The 24,071-nt window shown below is 36.3% G+C and overlaps 1 protein-coding gene across 2 annotated transcripts in view; it reads left to right on the top strand.

Annotated features, from left to right (window-relative positions):
• Window positions 1–24,071, top strand: part of LOC138695801 (nucleolar protein 4-like) — a 927,536-nt gene that overhangs the window by 343,010 nt on the left and 560,455 nt on the right. For both annotated transcript variants that reach the window (XM_069820005.1, XM_069820004.1), the window contains exon 2: window positions 19,617–19,754. In XM_069820005.1, the coding sequence (XP_069676106.1) occupies window positions 19,617–19,754 (138 nt within the window). The remainder of the gene's footprint in view (window positions 1–19,616; window positions 19,755–24,071) is intronic.

The raw sequence follows: 24,071 nt of genomic DNA, 5'->3' as shown, positions 1-24,071 counted from the left end.
GATTTTGTGTTATGTTTTGAGATGCTTTCTCCCCACCCTCCACATCCCTCACGTTACTTAGCAACAAAACGACAGACATGTGCGTGCGAGAGCGTAGGAATAAAAACATTCTGTTTTTCAATCTATGTCTCTCAGCAAAAGATGTTTTTCTACTTCCTTTAAAATAAATATTTTATCTGCCAAAGGAAACTTGCGTTCATAACTGCTTACAAAAGGAAATACAAACATTGAATGTGATTGCGCGCTGGAACAAAGCATTTCATCCCAAGTGCTGAACCCCACCGGAAAGTCAGTACAACCTATAACCTTTAAAAACCTTTAAAAGACTGATTTTCTGAGGTAGTAAGAAGTTTTTTTTATGTTATCATGGCGTGGTTTTATTGCCACGTATGAGAAACGGCCATACATCCGAAACCTGTGATGTGTGTCCCTTGCAATGTTATGCCAAAGTTTGTCTTAGATTAAGACAACAAATTAAAGTCTGTGTGATGTATCTTGTCTCACTGTGAAAAGAGAGAGAAAGGATCCAACCACGAGAAAGTCTCTGCCGGATGAGACGAAGGGGGGTAATGCTGTGAATGAATGTTGATGTCATAAGATGTCATAAGGTCACACACGTGGATACTCTTATCTCTATTGGCTATCTCTCACAGCACAAACCATAACAATGATACAGACATATTGATACTACCCTAGTTACAAAATTAGATCACAGTTAATCTCCTGGGGCCATATTCATAGACATTCTTAGCGCGGGCTTCCGGTGGATGATCAGGGAACTAACGTTTTTCTTATTCATAAACCAGTGTTAGCGATATGGTATGATATGAATCCTGTACAAGTAACCAGTCGATAGCCGGGGCTAGTTTAGCACTCTCTTAGCGGGGGCTAGCGAAATGTCTTTGAATAGCACCCCTGGTCTTTTAATCTCTTCATACAGGAAATAACATATGCAGGAGAGCGCATGGTTTTTAAACTGGCGTTATAACGGTAATATTATTTATCTACTTCGTTCCAATAGATGACGCAATAGTAAGCACATTCCTTTCACGGTTGATCTCCTGGATGGAGAACAGTATGTCTTACTTCGTCTGTATTGTTATGGCGATGGGGGGGGGGGTGAGTGGAGCGATGCCGTCAATCCATCCAGTGGCGGAAGGGACTAGTTGATACATTCTGTAGCGCAAAATAAAATAACAAAATATCTCTCTTCGTACTGTGTAGTTCCGTCACTGAGCTTGTCTTTCAAGAAACTGAGTTGCGGTAGCCTGTACAGTAACAAGGATTTGAAAGGAATCCTGAAAATTTACAGCCCTCCTATAATCTCCACCCTCATTTGAAGGGACTTGGTTTTTTTGCTACTGAGACGAGATAAACCTTACCGGGTATAGTTAAAAACTATAAATTCTTTCAGTAAGATGGGAAACCTTGAGTGAATTATAATTCATTTAATTGTCATGTTGTGATATCTATTTTACTAGGAAGATTTTAATAGAGAAGCATGGAGAGTTTAATATCGAAAAACAGCATTTATTGATTTCGTAAAAGCATTCGATAAAGTAAACAGAAATAAACTTGTAGAGATTTTATACCATGATAATATACCAAATCAAATCATTTTTTCCATTTATAATGGAAAAAAAAATTAAATTGCCATAAGAACTGAACGCAGAAGTACTAACTGGTCTTCAATAAATTAAGATGTTAGACTAGAGTGCCTTCTTTCCCCTCTTCTATTATCATATATATGAACCATATTTTGTATATTTGGAGACAAAGTCATCATGCCGGAATTCAGATTAAACGAAACACGTTTCTCGATACATTATTGTTTGCCGACGATCAGGTTTTTATCGCTAAAACAGAAGATTATCTACAAAAAACAGTTTATAATCTACAAATAATCGCTTCAGATTTCAATATGGAAATCTCAAGAGAGAAAAGAAAAATCATGGCATTTTAGGAGAAGATCCGATTCCAAATAAAATTATGATAAATAATAAATTAATTGAACATGTCAATTCATTGAACTATTTAGGCTATAATTTATGTTATATTACTGATGAAGATATGGCAAGGAAAAATCTAAATTTATAAAAATCACTGGAGTAATCAACACCGTCTTCAAACCCTCCCAAGTTCAAAAACATACGAGGCTAAAAGTGTATAAAAATACTAGCTGGACCAGTTCTTACTTACGTCAGTGAGACATGGACAATAGAGTGGAGTGAAAATATGAACTTTATGGAATCAAAATGTAATACCATGGAAAAGTTGTGGGGTGATATCATAAAGAACAATCCAAAATACATTTTCTCTAGATTAATATTTAGAGGTGCCCCAAGAGCATCATATTTTGAAATATTCACAAATTATTGAGATTCAGATTTTTTAGCGACAGAATATTTTCCAGTGGTTTAATCTGAACAGGATACCAGGAACATGTTAAAAAATACACGTTAAAAGATTCGGTATATTTTTAGTCTCCTGTTATTTCATCTTGAAATACCACAGAAACCTTAGTTTGTAAGAAACTTGGGAATAATCACAAAACTCTTAGCTATAATGCGAGGAACATATGTTAAGGATGTTTTAGAATAAGGTGCTTAGGAAAATATTTGGGGCTAAGAGGGATGAAGTTACAGGAGAATGGAGAAAGTTACACAACGCAGAACTGCCTGCATTGTATTCTTCACCTGACATAATTAGGAACATTAAATCCAGACGTTTGAGATGGGCAGGGCATGTAGCACGTATGGGCGAATCCAGAAATGCATATAGAGTGTTAGTTGGGAGACCGGAGGGAAAAAGACCTTTGGGGAGGCCGAGACATAGATGGGAAGATAATATTAAAATGGATTTGAGGGAGGTGGGATATGATGACAGAGACTGGATTAATCTTGCTGAGGATAGGGACCAATGGCGGGCTTATGTGAGGGCGGCAATGAACCTCCGAGTTCCTTAAAAGTCAATAAGTAAGTAAGTAAGAAAGTAAGTCTAAGCACATAGCTCTGTTTTGCTTTAATTGTTACAGCTCCGGATTGAATAATTTGAAAAAATCATATCTCTAAAACTACAGGCTTTCTCCGGAAGTAGAAATTTATGGGAAGGTTTCTTATTTGAAATGGAATGTATGGGGGGGGGGGAAATCGTTGTAAAAATCCATTATCACTTGGTGAGTCGTCCTTGTGAGTAAACCTTGGGGTTGTTTATGAAATTTTTGGCAACGAGAAAATCCCGGTACCACCTGAGATTGAAACTATGGCCATCGGGTCCGTAGCCAGTTGCTCTACCAACTTCCCGGTAGAAGTTATCACCTAAAATATAGTCATGCTCTGCAATACTTGATCCCAAACAAGTACGGTGACCATGGAGAGTGATGAACCTGCTAGCATTGGAGTTAGTTTCATCTTGATCTTCATACTCGTGTTATTCCCGAGAATTTAGACCGGAGGCAAGAAGTATCCGAACCAAGACCTTCTTGTTCGGGTGATCTTCTTAACGTCTGCTCTTTGCGGACAAAACCCCTACACCCCCTCCTCGAAAAAAAAAGGAAAAAAGAAAATTAACCAAGTTGGAAATGGCGGGTGGTGGCAGCATGTAAGCTTACTTCCAGCTAACGCACCCATGTTTGTAAAGCCAACATGAAAGGCCTGTAGAATTGTACGTAGGTAGAGTAGTGCTTATATGAAACTCCGCCAGGGAGAGGGTGGGGGGAGTTCCTTTTATGATAGGCGGAGGGAACTGCTAGTCCCTGAATACGCGAGCACAAAAACTGCCTCTTCCTGCTGCTACATGCGAGTGTAGGCCTCATATAGGTGGACTGCAGGGAGATAAAGAGGCAGCGAGAGATAAAGAGAGAGAAAGAGGGAGGTCAGGTGCTCAAAAAAACCAAATAGTATCTCGTGTACCAGGGAAATAACTACTGTGGGGCTACCGCGAAAATTACCTTCTGGGTACAGACTTGTTCCTAAGTTGGTATCGCCTCACGCACTGGAGGTGTAAGTCTGCATCTTGTCATGTATGAATACTCAGCAGTTGACGTCAACTCCAGTGGTTATTTACTCTTTAAAATGACGGCTATGTGACGGATCCTATTGTACGGTACCTACATCCGAGTTATTACTTACACTAAGGTAAAAATGTTGTTGTTGTTCTGCCTGACAAGTGTTAGGCCACAAGGCCTGTTACGGTCTCACATAAAATTTTCACGCCATCTCTTAGCAGGACGACCCACAGATCTTTGGCCATGTGGTACATAATCATAAGTTGCCTTTGGGAGTCTACTGTTACTCATTCTTTCCAAATGATGTTTCCAATTTTATTTATTTATTTATTTATTTATTTATTTATTTATTTATTTATTTATTTATTTATTTATGTTACTCCAAGATATCTGAACTTTTCCACCTTTTCAAAGGATAAATTTCCAATTTTTATATTCCCGTTTCTTACTATGTTCTGGTCACGAGACATAATCATATACTTTGTCTTTTTTGGATTTACTTCCAAACCTCTCTCTTTACTTGCATCAAGTAAAAGTTCCATATTTTCTGTAATAATAATAATAATAATAATAATAATAATAATAATAATAATAATAATAATAATAACGTCCACACCTGTGGAGTAACGGTTAGCGCATCTAGCCACGAAACCAGGTGGCCCGGGTTCGATTCCCGGTGGGGGCAAGTTACCTGGTTGAGGTTTCTTCCGGGGTTTTCCCTCAACCCAATATGAGCAAATCCTGGGTAACTTTCGGTGTTGGACCCCGGACTCATTTCATCGGCATTATCGTAAAATAACCTACAAAAAAAAATCATCGGCATTATCACCATCATCTCATTCAGACGCTAAATAGCCTAAGCTGTTGATAAAGGGTCGTAAAATAACCTACTAAAATAAAATAACAATAATAATAAATAGGAATGCTAGGGGAAATTGCAGACATTTCATTACAAATCTCGATGAAAGATGGAATTTCAGCATCAGTGGTGATAGCCTAGACCATATCCTATATGTAACAGCTAGGTCATCGCTATGTTAAAATCGTTTGCACTTTGAAGAGAACAGCCGCCAGGATCGCCACCCGTCCGCCGTAAACGAACACGAGAGTACAGTCGCTAATGCAATTCAAATGGGAATTATGACGTGACTCCTTATATAACAACTAGATGGCAGCGTAGTAAACCTGACAAAAGTTGTTAACGTCAAAGCCTATAAGGCCGACCTATCTGGGGTATAACTTATATGATCTAGGGTGATATTAATCAGATGACAGCTGAAGTTAATCTTTACATTTTCATCATTGACTTAGATCACTTTGCCGTTTTAGACTTTGCCTTTGGTGCACTATGTAATGTCTCTATACCCTATATCGAGATGATGATAAATAATAATAATATGATGATGGTGATGATGATGATGATGATGATGATGATGATGATGATGATGATGATGATGATGATAAACGACTACGATGATTAATAGTGAAACATTGCTATCTAGGCATTAGAGGTGCAAAAATTATCTATGAAAATCTGAACCAAACACCACCTTTGTCTTTCACAAATTCCACCTAGACAAACCGAAATTTGAACTCAGGTCTTTGGCGAGGAAAATGTACGCTATAGCTGTTCGGATAACGGTGCGCTCCGTTCAATATCGCTCGTGGTTTCAGTTTTTTATGAAACTCTGAAGTAAGTAATTAACCACACTGTTGGAAAACATCGCTCTCTGAAAGTGTACTACCGAAAAACACGCATCAAAATGTTACATCCAAGTCATTGATGGTCTGGGAGAGCACATTCCAGCCAGACAGACTGCGGGGAGCCGCCACTGCAGCTCTGAGAGTGCTGCGGTTAGCATCGCTCTACGGACTTTATGCAGAGACTCTGACTTTTCATATCGTGTTTCCTGCCCAAGAGAGAGAGAGAGAGAGCGAGAGGAATGCTTTGCTGGGATGCCAGTGTTTTCAGTGTCCTCGCTCAACTTACGTCCGTACACTCCAACTATCAAAGCCAGGATCCAATATCGACAGTTTGTCAGAGGACGAGAAGGGGGGACACCCCCAGAAGGTCAATATTCGACTGCAGAAGGACTTAATGTCCACAGTGCTTTAAAAAATATATATTGACACGAGCGCTGAACCCCATTACCGAAAATCTTTCACTCAGATGTAGAGGAGACTTTGAAAATGCATGGACTTCACTGCAAACGTTGCCGGTTCAATAGTAGTCGGTCCTAGAAATGTTGGAAACTCTCCGTGTTTGACGACAGTGGGATGGGAGTGAAATAAACCGGTAGAGACACTACCGCTGTGTGGACACGGGTAGAAATAAAATTGCTGACCCGAAGGACTTTCATTAATTTCTTTAATTTACTCAAACATACGAACAGGCTGAATTCTAGAAGTTTATTAAATATTATGGTTGGTCAAATGATTATTTATAAACAGGGAGCGGATGTTGATGAAAAGTCATCTTCTTATTTTTCACATTAGGACGATGCCTATTAATATAGAAATCCTTTCTATGTTAATATCAACGTAAAAGAATAATTTCCTATATTGCATTTTTTGACGTTTTTGAAGTAATAAGTCATTTCTATATTTTTTTATGCTCGACCATGCCGAAATGTACTAATTATACACCTGGTAGCAGTCCTTTAATGCATGTCATTGAAGTACACCTACCCATTAAAGTACAGGTCTTCAGCCAATGATAACTCAGCTTACGTGTGTTCAGCCTCATTTAATTTCTTTAATTCACTCAAACATACGAACAGGCTGAATTCTAGAAGTTTATTAAATAGTATGGTTGGTCAAATGATTATTTATAAACAGGGGGCGGATATTGATGGAATGGCATCTTATTTTTCACATTACGATGATGCCTATTAATATAGAAATCCTTTCTATATTAATATCAACGTAAAAGAATAATTTCCTATATTGCATTTTTTGACGTTTTTGAAGTAATAAGTCATTTCTATATTTTTTTTATACTCGACCATGCCGAAATGTACTAATTATACACCCGGTAGCAGTCCTTTAATGCATGTCATTAAAGTACACCTACTCATTAAAGTACAGGTCTTCAGCCAATGATAACTCAGCTTACATGTGTTCAGCCAATGACAAGTCAGCTTTGTGCCGTTATAAAACCGCAAGTATCGATTATTCTCGGATATGCAATCGAAAGAGAATTAGCGAAACGTCACGGAGGCTGGAAATCTAATACTGTCGCAGAAGGTTATGTTCTGTTACTATAATCATTAGCTTTAATTGTAAATAATATTCAAATAAATTCAATTTGTCATCTCGTTTTTCAATGTCGAATTCAATAATCAAGGTTATAATATTATAATATCATCAAGTTTAACGGGACTACGTCAAGGTCAATGACATTATTGTTCCTAAGGAAAAATCAATACTTTCGCGTCTGCGCATATCTCACAATTCACGACCTAGAACAAGGTCACTTCCGATCTTGTCAGATACAAATAAAATGTATACATCTGAATACCGATAATTTCAAGTTAGAAATATGGTCGAGCATAAAAAGTCGTATGAAACTCGCCTATAATGGTAATTAAGAAGCTCGTATGAAAATTATGAAACTCGCTTGCGCTCGTTTCATAAATATCCATACTCGATTCTTAATTACTATCATTATAGGCTCGTTGCATAATGTACTATTTCGACATTTAAAGAACTTTATGTTCGACCATGCCGAAATGTAGTAATTATACTGCGTGTTCAGTTCAAAATGTGTCATGGCTCGCTGTATGATGTCATGTGGCTAGCCGATGAGCCTAGACAATTCAATCTTCCTACACTTCCGCAGAGATGTATTACGTATGTGCCAGAGAAGTTGCCTAGCATGTACGGCGTTCATTTTCAAGAATACTTACCGATACGTACGGTAACTCCAGTAGTGGCAGGAATGTGAACTGTTTGGAAACACGTACTGGGTTGAGTTTTTTTCATACTGTCGGGATATGGGGAGAGGGTCAAGACGATTACTTACGTATTTGTTGACATTAACTTCGACGGTCAACATGGACACGGAGCATTTGATTTGTGTTGTGGAATATTGCCGTACGCAACCGATGATAACAAATACCCTGCGTACGATTTGCCCGAGCAAAACACAGTTCGAAAGAGGTTATGGTAGCACACAGACCGTACAGACCGCCATCTGTTGCTACGGCTTTCAAGTCATACCATACATGTTCTCAAGTTCAGATTGAACGCCTTGATTAATAGGCAACTTCTCTGACATAAAAGCTGAAACTCGCTTCAAATCGCTGACTCACAACAGTGACGTAATGACACACTTTGAAATGGACACCCAGTACACCTGGTAGCAGTCCTTTAATAGACCTCATTAAAGTACACCTATTCATTAAAGTTCAGGTTTTCGATTATTCTCGGATATGCAATCGAAAGTCAACTATCGAAAGGTCACGGAGGCTGGAAATCCAATACTGTCGCAGAAGGTTATGTTCTGTTACTATAATAATTAGCGTTAATTGTAAATAATATTCCAATAAATTCAATTTGTCATCTCGTTTTTCAATGTCGAATTCAATTTCAAGGTTATATCAAGACTAATTTTATCTTACTATTATCAAGGTCGTCGACATTCGTTTCCCGGAAAAAATCAATACTTTCGCGTCTGCGCACATCTCACAATTCATGAGGTAGGCTATTGCACTCACTCACATAACAATAACATGAATACTTACGAATAATTTCAAGTTAGAAATATGGTCGAGCATAAAAAGTCGTATGAAACTTGCCTATAGTGGTAATTAAGATGCTCGTATGAAAATTATGAAACTCGCTTGCGCTCGTTTCATAAACATCCTCGCGTCTTAATTACTACCATTATAGGCTCGTTGCATAATGTACTATTTAGATAATTTGGAATGTATTTTACGTTCTTTTTTACCGATAGGTCTGTTAAATCTTTATCTAAGCAAATAGGTAAATAGTAATTACCTACTGAATAAGTGAATAACAGTGAAGTTTGATTTTTATAATTTGGAACAAACTCTAAAGTCCATCCCTCATTCCACTGAAGGCTTCACTTCACACAACGGAAGTAATATAAAATGTTCGACAACAACTTAGTTTAAGTGAGGGCTTTGACCGCTACTGTTCTTTTGACGGTACGAAGGTGTCTTTAGAATTTATGTTTGGAAACTTTCACCGAGTCCTGGACAGGACGTTGTGTCCCCAATATGGTTCGGAAGGGATGTCTACTGTAGTAGACAGTATTTTTAATACAAAGATTGCAAGAATGCACTCTGCGCCCACAATTTGCTTTGTCATTCACACTCCCTCATCTGCAAGATCTAGTAACAAAAGTGAGGAGCGGAAGGAGGACACGGAGAATGAAGGCACTGACATGGACCACCCCTGATTGAAACACATTGTAAAATCCTCGCTAAAATATATAGCTTTCTGTTAAAGCCTTCATTTTGTTGCATGTTCTTTTCCTTTAACTTAGCCAAATTCCAGGAAGTTGCCTCCTCCCTGGTGGTGGTGGTGGTGGTGGTGGTGGTGGTGGTGGTGGTGGTGGTGGTGGTGGTGTATTTATACGTCTTACAAGGCATGTGCAAATAATTATTTTTATTATTGTAATAATTATTACCCTGTATGCCATGACTTGAAATCATATAAGTTAATGGAAATCGGTTTATAACAAAACCTCCTGAACAGGCAACAGAATCACACAGGCTGTTTTTCCCAGATCATCTACACTGCTAATTATTCCTTTCCTATATTAATTAGCCGCGAGCAAAGTCATTATTACGTAACACATATTTATTTCTCGCAGTTTGCCTTAAGTCCATAATCCGTGGGGTCGTTCTCTGCCTTTACCCCTTGTTCCGTTTGTTACAAGTTAGACGTAATTATTTTATTACATTTCATTATAAACTCTTATCATTAGCAAAATCAGATCTTCTATGGACTAAAGAACAATACTACATGCTATGAATTACAGTAGCAATGGAGTTTAATATTTCATATCCCATGTTTAACAAGAAAAGAATAACAGAATTTATTTCGGTGTTTCTTGGTGGTTGTAATAGGAGGATATTCTCACTACGCCATCTGTAAAGAAGGGAACGAAAAAATAACAGAATTAAATATAAATATATATATATTTATTATTATTATTATTATTATTATTATTATTATTATTATTATTATTATTTCAAAGTTAATACTGATTGTGTATATGTATTCAATCTCTCTTTTTACTTATTATGTTTACTAGCCGTACCCGTGCGCTCCGCTGCACCTGTTAGAAATAAATATAAAGTAATTACATAATTAAAATAGGACGTTTGATCCAGGGAACAACTTTTACAACAGCGCAACATAATCTGCTTCGCTCATTACCCAATTTTTTCTTGCATTGCATTTATTGCATATATATTTTATGTATTTTAACACGAGTCAATTGAGCATAGTTAAAATTTGAATTATAAAATAATGGATTGCTAAGCTAACGTACTATTACCGCATACTAAATCAATACACTCTCGTTGTTCGTTAATTCTCTTAGATTAAAATGAGTGTACATAAATACAGTATTATTTTAAAAAATAGAGAAAACGAATGTACAAAATAGCCTATCAAATTTTCTGTGCATAAGAAGCTATTTTAATCTTACCTGTCCTCGATTTACTCAGACGTCACTGTAATAACATTATAGCATTATATCCATCTAGAGAAACTACACTTTCCAATGGTGAAATAATAATTAATTATACAAATCGGTTAATTTAGCTTCCGATATTACTTCATACAAACACATTCTGTGTAGGCTATGTTTAATAGCTTTCGATTGTTGATGTCCAAGGCCCCTGTTTCGATTGTTGTTGTCCAAGGCCCCTTATAGACGAAGTCATTTGTTCTTAATTCATTGCACCGTCTTAGATGACGTTATTTTAATTTTAAAACTAATTTATCTCATTAAATATCAGTCCTATCAAAATTTTGTAAGGAATAAAATTTATCGGAAATCATTTTTAAAGAAACTTTTGTTATGTAACATTTTTCACAAAAATCAATAATAAGCGAGATATTTCGATTTATCTAATTCAGGCCCCCTTATAACCCCCCTTTTAAATAAAGTATTTTGAATGCCATATATAGCCTAAAATCTAAGTTACAACGAACTTAATTTATATTCCAATTTTCATATAAATCGGTTCAGCCATTATCGCGTGAAAAGGTAACAAACATACAGACAGACATACAAACAAAAATTTCAAAAATGCGATTTTCGGTTTCAGGGTGGTTAATTATATATGTTAGGACCAATTATTTTTGGAAAATCGAAAATTACCAGAAAAAATTCGGCTACAGATTTATTATTAGTATAGATTATTTTTAAGTTAATATTTGTATACCGGTATATATTTTCCTGTATGTGATTTGATCCTGGTTGAATGGAAGAGAAGGCCTGATGGCCTTAACTCTTCCAGGGAAAATAAATACTGTAATTGTAAACGTAGTATTTGTCTCACGCCGTAGCTGCTTTGTCTAAGGCAGCGGTTCCCAACCTGTAGTCCGCGGGCTCCGCGCGTGACATGAAAGGGACTGAACCAAGGTATGTTTTCAAACGATATTTCAATCATGCGTAACTTTATCACTGATTTTTATCATATTGCTGGAATATTTGTTATTTATCTAACACTTCTGATTTATAGAGTTCAGGAATGAGTTCCCCTGACAGAACTTCTCTTGCTTGAGGGAAATTCTAATCTTAAGGGTCCAACTTTAACTTGTTCACAATTCAGGATAAGATTGAAGCAACGATAAGGAAATGAAACTTGTAGTATTGCTGAGAAATCGATTAATTTCACACTCAGTGACTTTCTAGCAATACATGAACTCTCGTCCGATATTTTTTGGGCATATAAAGAGAAACTTTAATTCATTGACATTAGAATTAAAGGCACATTATCCGTTTTGAATTGCAAAAAAAAAATAGAGTTATATGGGAAATCTCTTCTTCGAGACAAATAACAGTTTATCGGTCAAAATTGACGAGGAACTGTTGCAATTATTAGAATTATCTTCTGATTCTAACTTAAAAATCGTATTTCCTACAACATCCCTCATACATCCCGATGTTTCCTGAATTGCAATACAATATTTAATGTCATTTGCATCAACATACTTATGTGAGAGTACATTTCCTGCTCAGTCTTCTTGAAAGCAAATATAAAACTAAACTTAATGTTGAAATAGACATGCGACAATCGAGTCAGACTTCACAAACCAACATAAAACTTATCTCATGACAAGTGTAAAAAAACGGATTTCGTTTTTCGCAGCAAATAGGCCTACATATAACGTAATAGTAATATGCGTTACAAGAGCGGTATGTTGAAGTTTTCATGTTCGAGGAAAAGTTTGAAAAAGTGAAACGTGGTTGAGCTTTTTTAATTTCCGAGAATTGAAAAAAACCTACCGCTCGTGTATCGTACACTATTTTGTGCGAAGATCGTTTATTGCATACCTGAAAGAGGAATTTCTAATTAGTTGCAATGAAATCTCTATGTTGGGTTCTGTTCAATGACGACAAATTTGCAAAACAAAAATATCTATCTTCAACATTGTTGCTTTAAAATATTTTCTGTGTTTACTACACTCCAGCAGGCCGTGATATACGTCTGTCTTTCCCCCCCCCAGTCTATGATGAGTCTGGAATCTTGTTGATTTTTTTACGGCTTCCTTAATGTTACTTGCATCACGAATGCAGTAATTTTAGTGGAGTTGTAGAGTTTACTTAATTTTTGCAAATATTTAAAAACATTAATTAACAGTGCAATTTATGTGAAATTGCAGTGCTAAGTTTCCAATTTATAATTATTACTACATTGAACGTCTCTAAAAATAATATGTTAAAAGCCTAAAGCAGTGAAATCAATATGTCACTTAAGCGGTAAGAAGAGGGAAATTATGTGTGTTGGTTGGGAATACGGAATGTGGAATTTTAGACTTTCCGCGGATTGGTTCTGTGCGGAAACCAAGCAAATACGCACGATCTCGCACAAAATAACTTTAAATTTATGCAGGCCTATTTGCAGATTATATTTAAAATAATTTCAAGAGAAAAATTGTTTCGGGGTCGGGTATCGATCCCGGGACCTTTGGCTGAGCGCGCCAACGCTCCGAACAGTAGTTAGGACAAACGGACGACATGTTGAAAGCGCGTATTTGCGTAAAAACATATAAATAAATTGCCTTTTCTCCATACTTCTTATGAATAGAAAGTGAAAGTAGCATAATGGTTTAATTTATGATGATTAAATTACTTTTAGTTACTATCCTACATCAAAATTAGTTTGTCATTTTAATCCTCAATGTTCTCTTTAAAGTGTTGCAGAATTTATGCAGAGACTTCACCCCGCGGTTTGAATCTGTGATTCGTTTTACGTGTAACACGGAGATGCAAAGAGTAACATAACGATAAACTGATGACAAACGCTAAACTATATCTTAGAGGTTAAATAAAAAAATTGGAACTTCATATTTCGTTTTAGGGGATCCACAAACTTCCGACATGATCCGGACATAAACCCCCTCGTATAGTCTAGGGGGTTGCTATATATGAAGAAGATTTACACTTCTACTCTAAAAGCTACTCCCTCCCCTTTTGTCATAAAATGCCACCCCCTCCCCTGTTCGTTCCAGAGGTAAGGCTATATTGCCATCATCAGCATAAATAGACACATAAAGGGATGTAGTTCTAAAATTTAGGTGAGTATATACTATACTTCTAAATTTCATTAGGGTAGGCATTGCCGCCCTCTTCCTTTTACCTCCATTTATTATAATCTATACACACTTTACTTTTCTGTACAGTGTGGGACTCAGAAATACAGCTTTTGCTCGACCAAATTTAAAATCTCCTCTTCCCTGTCAACAATTTCGTCAGTCATTATCGACTCCGATTGCGAAATGTTGGAATTACGCTGTCCGTGTCAAGGACTAGCTGGCAGACTGCTATGATTACCGTATTGGAAATTCCATGAAAATGGGGATTCAAAACGATCTGAGTCTCAAGTCGATACACCTAAAAAGTGGAGTCGGATCGACTGGATCGTATTCAAATTTGCATGAAAACGCGTATCCTATTCAAAACGATCTCAATACGCTAAGCGCTTGATCGATCGTCATTTATTTGATGTGTCAGCTGTTTTACAAACAGCGAGCTCAATTACGTATGTTGACAATGCGTGTTGCAACACACAATATTTTGTATTTTCCTTAAAGCAATTATTACCATTCTTCATTAACAGCCAGAATGTTAAATTTGCATGCACATTATCAAGAAAGCTCTACAATGTTTATAGCTAAGGTCTACAGAGTGACCAACATGCTAACATGTCGATGACAACATAACTACTTTCGAAACTTCAGCTTCCGTAGTCGTTAACATTTATATTCAGATCGTTTTCAATACATATTGAAAATTGCACGAAAAAGAGATCGGGGACATCGTATTCAATATGGAAACTGTATTCAAATCGGTCTGAATATTCCTTGAAAACGTAGTAATTTTAACTAGCACTTCCATGAACACTGACTTTACTATTTACATTATTTTAACTAGCACTTTCACAAACACTGACTTTACTATTTACAATATTTTAACTAGCACTTTCACAAATACTGACTTTACTATTTACTTTATTTTAACTAGCATTTTCACAAACACTGACTTTACTATTTACATTATTTTAACTAGCACTTTCACAAACACTGACTTTACTATTTACAATATTTTAACTAGCACTTTCACAAATACTGACTTTACTATTTACTTTATTTTAACTAGCACGTTCACAAATACTGACTTTACTATTTACATTATTTTATCTAGCAATTTCACAAACACTGACTTTACTATTTACATTATTTTAACTAGCACTTCCACAAACATTGACTTTACTATTTACAATATTTTAATTGGCATTTTCATAAACAATGACTTTATTATTTAAAATATTTTGACAACTGTGTATGCTATTTTTAACTAACACTTTCAAAATCACTGAGTTTACTATTTACAATATTTAATATCCTGCCGGAAACCTTTCTGCATACACGCGTAGAACAGCACTGGGACAAGACGATCTTTACTACTCATATCGAGCAAGAACAGCTGATCAGGGTTGCCACGTCTAGCATGTTAATCAGGCAAAAAATTTGCAATACTTTTTATTTAACTTACACATTTTTAATATTACTTACTGGTAAATGTATTTACAGTTTGTTTTTGAAAATCATTGGTACAGAGGAACAGTGAGACGTCTCAGTGTACCCTTCAATGGCATGTCTCACTGTTCCCTTTACGCATAGTTCATTTAAAAATGACGCCATCACTTCAAAATTAAAACAATAAAGACGAAATTTTGCCAAACATAACCTCAAATACCATAGTACATAGTATTAGGCAACAAAACATTCATATTTATATCTCATTTGTATATCCAATATAACCTTCATTAAACACAAGCCAAAATTGTACTTCTAGAGTGAAAAATTACGAATTATTTTTTCATCACTCACCTTTATAACTAGAATAAAATCGAGTATGAAAATACTGTTACTTTACTCATACAACATACAACTCCACTGTTACCAACATCTCAACGTCAAAATTTACCACCTAATAAAAAATGTCTCACTGTTCTCCCTGTCTTACTGTACTCACCTCTCCCTTACATATTGAGCTTCTTGACTGTATATACTAGACTGTGGTTATATTCAATATGAAGAATTCAATCTGCAGGGTTATTTCACTGCCACCCTGTATAGTACTTGGATAGCTACATATTTAAACACGGTAACCATTATACTATGACGGTCGATAGAATCATTGGTGGATAAGCAGAAAGAAGATTAGTCCTCAGCTTGCCAGCAAAGTTACGGACTTCCAGTCTTCAACAACCTTCTTGGATTCGGCCTCATCGGGTAGAAAGGAGCACCGGGCCCCAAGAAAACGAGCGAGGGGGGCGGGGGCGGGTTGTGTAGGGGGTGGCCGAGGGAAGCTGGCGCTCTCCTTGCTTCGTCTATTGATTTATACGTCAGTTTTCTTTTTATATAAGAATCCACTGTTGGCGCCGTAAGGGTATTAAGAGGTGGAGGAAGGGGTGGGATTCTTCATGACGGTGATGACGGTAATGATTATGACGGTCTGTGAAAGGAAAGGGAAAAAGTGGGCGATGATGGAAATGATTATGACGGTGTGTAAAAAGAAAATAAGGTCTCCCGACAGGCATGACTTCCTCCTCGGTGGTAATGCTGCGCGGGACTGCCTAGATGCGGGGGTAATTTATCAGCGATTCGATCTGCACACCGGGTGGAAATTACTGACCCCTTTGTATGTATCGCGAGCTAATACAGCGAATTTTGATAAGATGGAACAATTCAAGTATCATTAGTGACATCTCCGTCTTCGCAGTCATTTGTTTACCAAGCAATCCTACGTTACAGTTTCTAGCTATCGGCTGGAAACTCGGGACATGGAAACTGAAAACAATATCTCTTACCCAAAGATATCGAAGAACGTCTCATTGATGTTTTACCCAAGATTAATCTAAGCGGAGATTAATTCATCTATCTCGTAATATGCTAATATTCAATTTGCTTACTTAATGACATGAAGATATTGTAAATTTATTCCAACTCAGCAATGTAACTTTTATTTCAAAACAATAATAATAGTCACTTTCTACAATTTAATTCAAATACTCCCGTCAAAAATGGGATTTCCACTCCACACAATAACACAGTATTCGTTATTGCACTCCGCAGACGACAATGACAATTTACTTGGATTATTGAGAACAACAATGAACTGTTAATCTTAACTAATGCTCACAAAACACTATTTACAAATCAGAACTGTCAGTTCTCAGTGTACAGTTCGTTTGCCTTGGCTAGTTCTTCTAGCTCAGTCACTCGAGTTCACAGTATCTCGAACCCTAGACCTTCAGAGACAATCCGCTGAACTTCGAACTCAGGTCCCCCAACTGTGGTCCACTGCACTCAAACTCAGGACTTCAGGCTCCACAGTTACGGACACAACTCAAGTCGAACTTCGGTCTCAAAGCTGGATTCACTGGTACACAAGACTGGCTGGCTTGCTGTCCAACGATTACAACAACACAACTAACTGAAGTTCACTCTAGTGTTCTATTTATAACTAAACCATAGTTACGAGAAATTTCTACGATGCTAGAGATTTCCACGGATGTCATTCTCGAATAATCTGGATATTTCCCCTCTCTGCCGCGGCCGCTCTCTCTCCTCTCCCCCCTCCTTTCTACGCCACAGCACATGCCACAGGAAGCAGATGCGCGCGCAACCTGCGCCGAACCACGGCCGACCATGCAATCCTTCTGTCGGTCGTGAGATCGTATCCCAGCTGTCACAATATCATACTTTTTACAGGACTAAGTTAAAAGATTTCTTAGAAAACTGACGCAGATTATTTTTCAATAAATATAAGTTATGAATTTTTTTAATTAAGTTGATATTTTGTTATTTTTATGCAAATCCCCATTTTCTCAGGAACTACAAGTTACAAAAAGATGACATTTTAATCACACGTTCATGACATTACAATAATGAAATGGAAGTATGTATATTAGTTTGATAAAAAAAAACAAAATAAAATTAGCATTGTTTTAAAAAAATCTAATCTTTTCAACAACTTGCATTTCTTGATAAAGCTGCTTTAGTGTGCTTAGAAACCTTGTATACAGCCTTACTTAAATGTAGACTTTCCATAATAGTTAACAACCATCATATTATGGCTTTTGAATTATATAATCATCTTCCAGTTCATGTAACAAGTTTGGATAGGCAGGATTTTAAGAACATTATATAACTGGTTGCTACATGAAGCATTTTATAATACTGATTAATATTTTAAGACTCCTTTTACATGTTTTTAGTTTTAGTTTAGAAATAAGGAACTATTTCATTGCAATTTATTTTATCAACATCAATATCTCTATCCTGTGAAACTTTCAGTACGATACATTTAGTAGTTTCTTAGATATTCATTCATTCATTCATTCAATCATTCCGTTCTGCCCAAGAAAAGGTTTTTCACTGCAACCCAGCATTCTCTCCAATCTTTCCTATTTTCTGCCTCTCTCTTAGTCTTCGCATATGATCCATATACAGGGTGATTCACGAGGATTTACCGTCCCTTACGGAGCTTATTTCCGAAGACATTCTGAGTAAAAAAGTCATATAAACATTTGTTCTAATCTCAATATTTTCAGAGTTAAACTAATTGGAAATTATTTGTAAATACCATTAATCTTGAGTTTTAAGGGTAAAAGAATATTACAAATAGAGAATGAACTGTTACGGAGTATCATTTCTTTAATTAGCTAATATTCTGAAGCTAAAATTGGTTGTGAATTCCATAGTTGCCCTAGTACAGATTTTTTTTTCGACTTTTAACTTTAAAAATTACATTTTCTTACTCATTTACCACAGCAATTGTTACAAATCACGCCACTCTCGTAAATTCTTCAAGACTGTATATTAGGATACATAATTAAACTGTAAAGAATCTAGTACCTAAAGTCGTATGATTTGTAACAATTTTTGTGATAAGTGCTTAAGAATGATGTCATTTTTAGTTAAAAATTGAAAAACAAAATCCGTACAAAGCAACTGAGAACACATTTTTAGCTTCAGAACATTAGCCAATTAAAGAAGTGATACTTCTGAATAGTTCATTTTCTATTTGTAATATTCTTTTACCTTTAAAACTAAGGAAAAAAGGTATTTTACAAACAACTTCAAATTAGTGTAACTTTAAAAATATTGAGATTAGGACAAATTTTTATGTGGCTTTCTTGCTCAGAATGTCTTCGGAAATAAGCTGCGTAAGTGACGGTAAATCCTCATGAATCACCCTGTAACTTAATGTTGTCTAGCATTTGATATTTTCTTCTGCCCCGAACTTTTACCCCGTTCACCATTTCTCCAAGTGCATCCTTCAGTAAGCTGTTTCTTCTCAGCCAGTGACCCAGCCAATTCATTTTTTTTCTTCCTGATCAGTTAAACGATCATTCTTTCTTCACTCAATCTGTCCAGCATAGCCTCATTTCTTATTTCCTGAAATAATGTTCATGAAATAAGCGAATATAATATTGACAGTATAGGGCAGAAATCTGCTCGTAACGGTGTAGGATCTGAAAGAGATCCACCCAACCTCGTCGTAGAAAAATTGGTAAGCCATGCTAGATGGCGAAGTCTAGTCAAAAATTCAGAGTTGTATAGTACCAATCGTTATTGTACAGTTACTAGTATCACTGGTAAGTAAATGTAGGCCTATATATTGCCTTGTGTTAGGCTTGTGTGTTGTCCTGGTGATCTTATGTCATGTTCATCACACGAACAGTGTCTTGTGAATATCTTGTGTTCATTCAGCGCAGATGGAATGGATCAAATGCTCTCTTCTTTGAAGGTGAATGATTATAAAAATTTCGATGATGATGATGATGATGATGATGATATGTCTTATATAAGTATAATTTGACTGTTGCAGGATGGACAGGGGCGGGACAAACAGCTGTTCAAGAAGGTGGCCGTGGTGGAAAATTTCTTCGACATCATCTACAGTGTCCACGTGGAAATGGAGGGCAGAGCGGGCAAGCATGCCGGTCAGAAGAGAACGTACCGCACGGTGGGTACCCACACATCGTCTGTCAATTTATAAAGAAAGTTCCAGCCCTTCTGTGTCATTTCCTGGGTCACCATTACTATCGAATTATGTCGATATGAAATTAGTTAAAAATTTTCCCAGTTTTGACCGCCATAATTCCGAAAGTTACTTTTTAACACTTTTCAATTTTTCATTTTGATTTTTACAATTGAGGCATCCTAATATGTCTTAAATTTTTATTACAATTTTAGCAACACTCAATACATGCTATAATTTTGAATCCAAATTTTAAATCAACATTCTTGTTCAGATCATTTTTTCTAAGGTGATAAGTTAAAGGACTGTCCATAGGATTTAACATCACTGTGTTGGGAATCAAGAAGACAAATGGCATTGTATCAAATGCGTCGACATTAAATAAATAAATAAATAAATAAATGAACGAACGAATAAACGAATAAACAAATAAGTAAATAAATAAATAAATTACTGTAATTCTTCCAATCCGAAATAGTTTTCTAAATTTATCGAAATCTGTTTTTTATTCGTCCCAATCGTCTATAAATATTTTTGAACGCTATTCTTTATTGTTAGCTATATTAAATATTTTGCAGTGATGAATACTTACACAGAAAAAAAAAAAGCTGGAGGTTCCCATTTTGGAGACTATCATGGTGTGGGTTCTACCATTCCAGTGAATCACACCTTGAGAAAAGTTTAACAAGCCTTACTTACTGCGTTTCACGGAGAAAAAAAATTAAGAGACCATTTGTTCAATCCTTGCCTGAAAGGATGGGTTTTATACAAAAAAAAATCCGAAGCATGAATTTCATCAAATGAACGTAACAAAGCCCTTTGTTACTAAATAAAGGTAAGTAACAGCAAAATTGTATATCTAGACCCGCCTTTCCTTCTTTCTCTTCGTAACTCGTTAACGATTAACGGATACTTCACTGTAATGGAGAGAAATGGAAACATGTCGATTCATAAACTCATTGGTCATAGAACCATTGTATAATGATCTCATCGACATACTAATATTTGATGTAGGCCCTATAATTTGACAATGACTATCAATTATGCCGAGATAAGCTGAAAAGAGCAATTGGCTCAGATGTTCTCAACATTAGAAACCAACTAAAGATTAGGGCAATGACTGTTTCGACGATATGGTTAGAAAGATATTATAAATCAAAGGAATAAAATGTAAAAATGTAGTGAAGAATGCATTGTTAACATCCTAAGGTGGAGTAACGGTTAGCGCGTCTGGTCGCGAAACCAGGTGGCCCGGGTTCGATTCCCGGTCGGGGCAAGTTACCTGGTTGAGGTTTTTTCCGGGGTTTTCTCTCAACCCAGTATGAGCAAATGCTGGGTAACTTTCGGTGCTGGACCCCGGACTCATTTCACCGGCATTATCACCTTCATCTCATTCAGACGCTAAATAACCTAAGTTGTTGATAAAGCGTCGTAAAATAACCTACTAAAATAAAAATAAATAAATAAAATAACATTCTAAGAGTAGAATGAAAAGATTAAAAATAGGAAGAGGCGAGAATCGCTATCAACCACACGTATCGGCGAAATACTTAACTGAACGACTTTACGTCATTCTTGACAATCGCAGAACGGGTGTAACTTCAGACTTGCCAACCTACGACAGATGAAATGCGCCAGATAAGAATTTAGCGGAAGATATCCTTTTTAATGATGATAAAATAATAATACTGGTGGTGGTGGTGGTAGATGTCAATGCTGGAGAGCGAACGTCGTTAGCTAATTACAGAATTTGGTTCACGTAAACATCCCTAGACCTATATAAAACATTTTTCATAGAGGTGCAAAGTTACTCCAAGTTACGGTACCCTTAAAAAACATAAATGATAAAATTAATCTTCATAAATACCTACCCCTGCGTATCAGATACAAAAAACAAACGGAAAAAAAGTTTCAAAATTCAGACCACTGTAATCTGTCACGTGATTTGTGTGCATAGACTGAAAATAAACGCGAAATAAAGACGATGGTTGATAAGGTTATGATATTAACATACATTTTTGGAGGAAACCTGCCTTGTATACATCGTGGAATGAAGTCAAGTCTGTTTCCACCCAAGAAGAGTAGAAGTAGTCTATTAGGAGTTTACGTAGTCGTCAACCCGCAATTCATTAAGAAGCGTGAGAGAGAAAACAAAATAATGGGATGTGCGGGGGAGGAGACATCGATTCCGCTGCTCTAGGTGCGAAGAGAGAGAGTTGAGTCACACACACAGCATCAGTCAGTAGCCTCCCCGCTCTTTCTCTTCGTCGAACCACTTAACATTCTGACCCTGCTCTGACACCTGTTGAATGCCATTCAAAACTTGTTCCACACACAGAACACACATCGATTTCAAAAGTTCGCTACTTGCCTCGACTCCGTGCTCGTCGGGTCGGGAAACGTTTGTTTTGGTCCAGAGGCGATAATATATCGCCCTCCCCTCCTCTCAGCAAGCTACTGGGCGTTCCAATCTCGGCGCATTTTCTCTTAGTCATTCATTAACTGCTATAAATGGGAAATCATTTCGGCGCGCTCTCAGTTTCCTTGATTCTGCTTTCTGTCAGACCTGTACAGGCGACTTGCATTCCAAGTCTGTTGAAGAAAATTACCCGCAGACTTTTAAAGATATATTTGTTTCAAACTCTTTTACAGATATAATCATCACCAATTTCGTGAATTTAGACCTCTGGACCAGTTCATACTGATGAGAAAGAAAACTTTTCGTATCAACTATCTAACTTAGAACATTTTCTTCTACATTTTTCCCGAAAATCCACAAACTATTAAGGAAAACACGGAAATTTTACTTGAAGCAAGTAAAGAGATAGGTTTGGAAGTAAATCTCGAAAAGACAAAGTAGGGTAAAGTTTGGTACTATTGTGATACGAGTAATATTGTGATAGTTCTTTCTGAGAATTTATTACAATTTTACTGAAACGTGTCCACGAACATTCCCTTAATAGTATGACGCAAAAAACCGATCTTCCTCTCGCTCAGTAAAGTTGTAATAATTTCTCAAAAAGAACTATCACAATATTACCAAACTTTACCCTATATGAATATGTATCGTGATCAGAACATAGTACGAAATGGAAATATAAAAATTGGAAATTTATCTTGGACGGGATGGAAAAATTCAAATATCTTGGAGCAACAGTAACAAATATAAATGACACTCGAAAGGAAATTAAAAGCAGAATAAATATGGGAAATGCCTGTTATTATTCGGTTCAGAAGTTTTTGTCATCCAGTATGCTTAAAAAAACTGTATATTTGAATTTATAAAACAGTTATATTACCGGTTGCTTTGTATGGTTGTGAAACTTGGGCTATCACTTTAAGAAAGGAACATAGGTTAAGAGTGTTGGAGAATAAGGTGCTTAGAAAAATATTTGGGGCGAAGAAGAAAGAAGTTACAGGTGAATGGAGAAAGTTACACAACGCAGAACTGCATGCATTGTATTCTTCCCTTGACATAATCAGGAACATTAAATCCAGACGTTTGAGATGGACATTTAGTACGTATGGGTGAATTCAGAAATGCATATAGATTGTTAGTTGGAAGATCTGAGAGGAAAAATGCGGTTGGGGAGTCCGAGACGTAGATGGGAGAATAATATTAAAATAGATTTTAGAGAGTTGGGGTTTGATGGTAGTGACTGGACTAATCTTGCTCAGGATAGGGACCGATGGATGGCTTATGTGAGGGCGGCAATGAAACTCCGAGTTCTTTAAAAGCCATTTTTAAGTAAGTAAATTTATCTAAACTATATACTGTATAGCCTTTAGATGTTTGTGATTCAGTTGTGTTTTGTTTATGAGTTGCCATATCAACTGTAAAAAAAATTAAAGTTATAAGACAATTCTGTTTAATAGTGTATTACGATACAAGGTGGAGAAGTTTTTTTTTTTTTTTTTTGGAAATCGAGGAAAAGTTTGAAAAAACGACCAGAACGAGAGTATTTAAATTTTCACAAACGTGTATTGTACAATATTTTTTCCAAGATCATATTTTTAAAATTTGCAAATGCAAATTATTTTATATTGAAAACTTAGAACAATATTATGCCAAAACCTTCGCAAAACTATACTGTAATGGTAAGTATTTTATGTTATGAAGAATGGTTTCCATAGCAACAAGTTTCTGTGTGGAAATTTTAACTTTCAAGGCCTAACAACAATAGCTGTAATCAAAACAAAAAACACGATGGTGCAAAACCTTTTATTTTATTTCGCCCTCTCTATTTATCAGATGAAATTCTTATGTTAAAATGGAAATGAAGGTTGACATGTTAAATGGCT

This window comes from Periplaneta americana, chromosome 3 (genome assembly GCF_040183065.1).
Source record: "Periplaneta americana isolate PAMFEO1 chromosome 3, P.americana_PAMFEO1_priV1, whole genome shotgun sequence".
Taxonomy (NCBI): domain Eukaryota; kingdom Metazoa; phylum Arthropoda; class Insecta; order Blattodea; family Blattidae; genus Periplaneta; species Periplaneta americana.
This window is presented reverse-complemented; position numbering and strand designations above follow the sequence as displayed.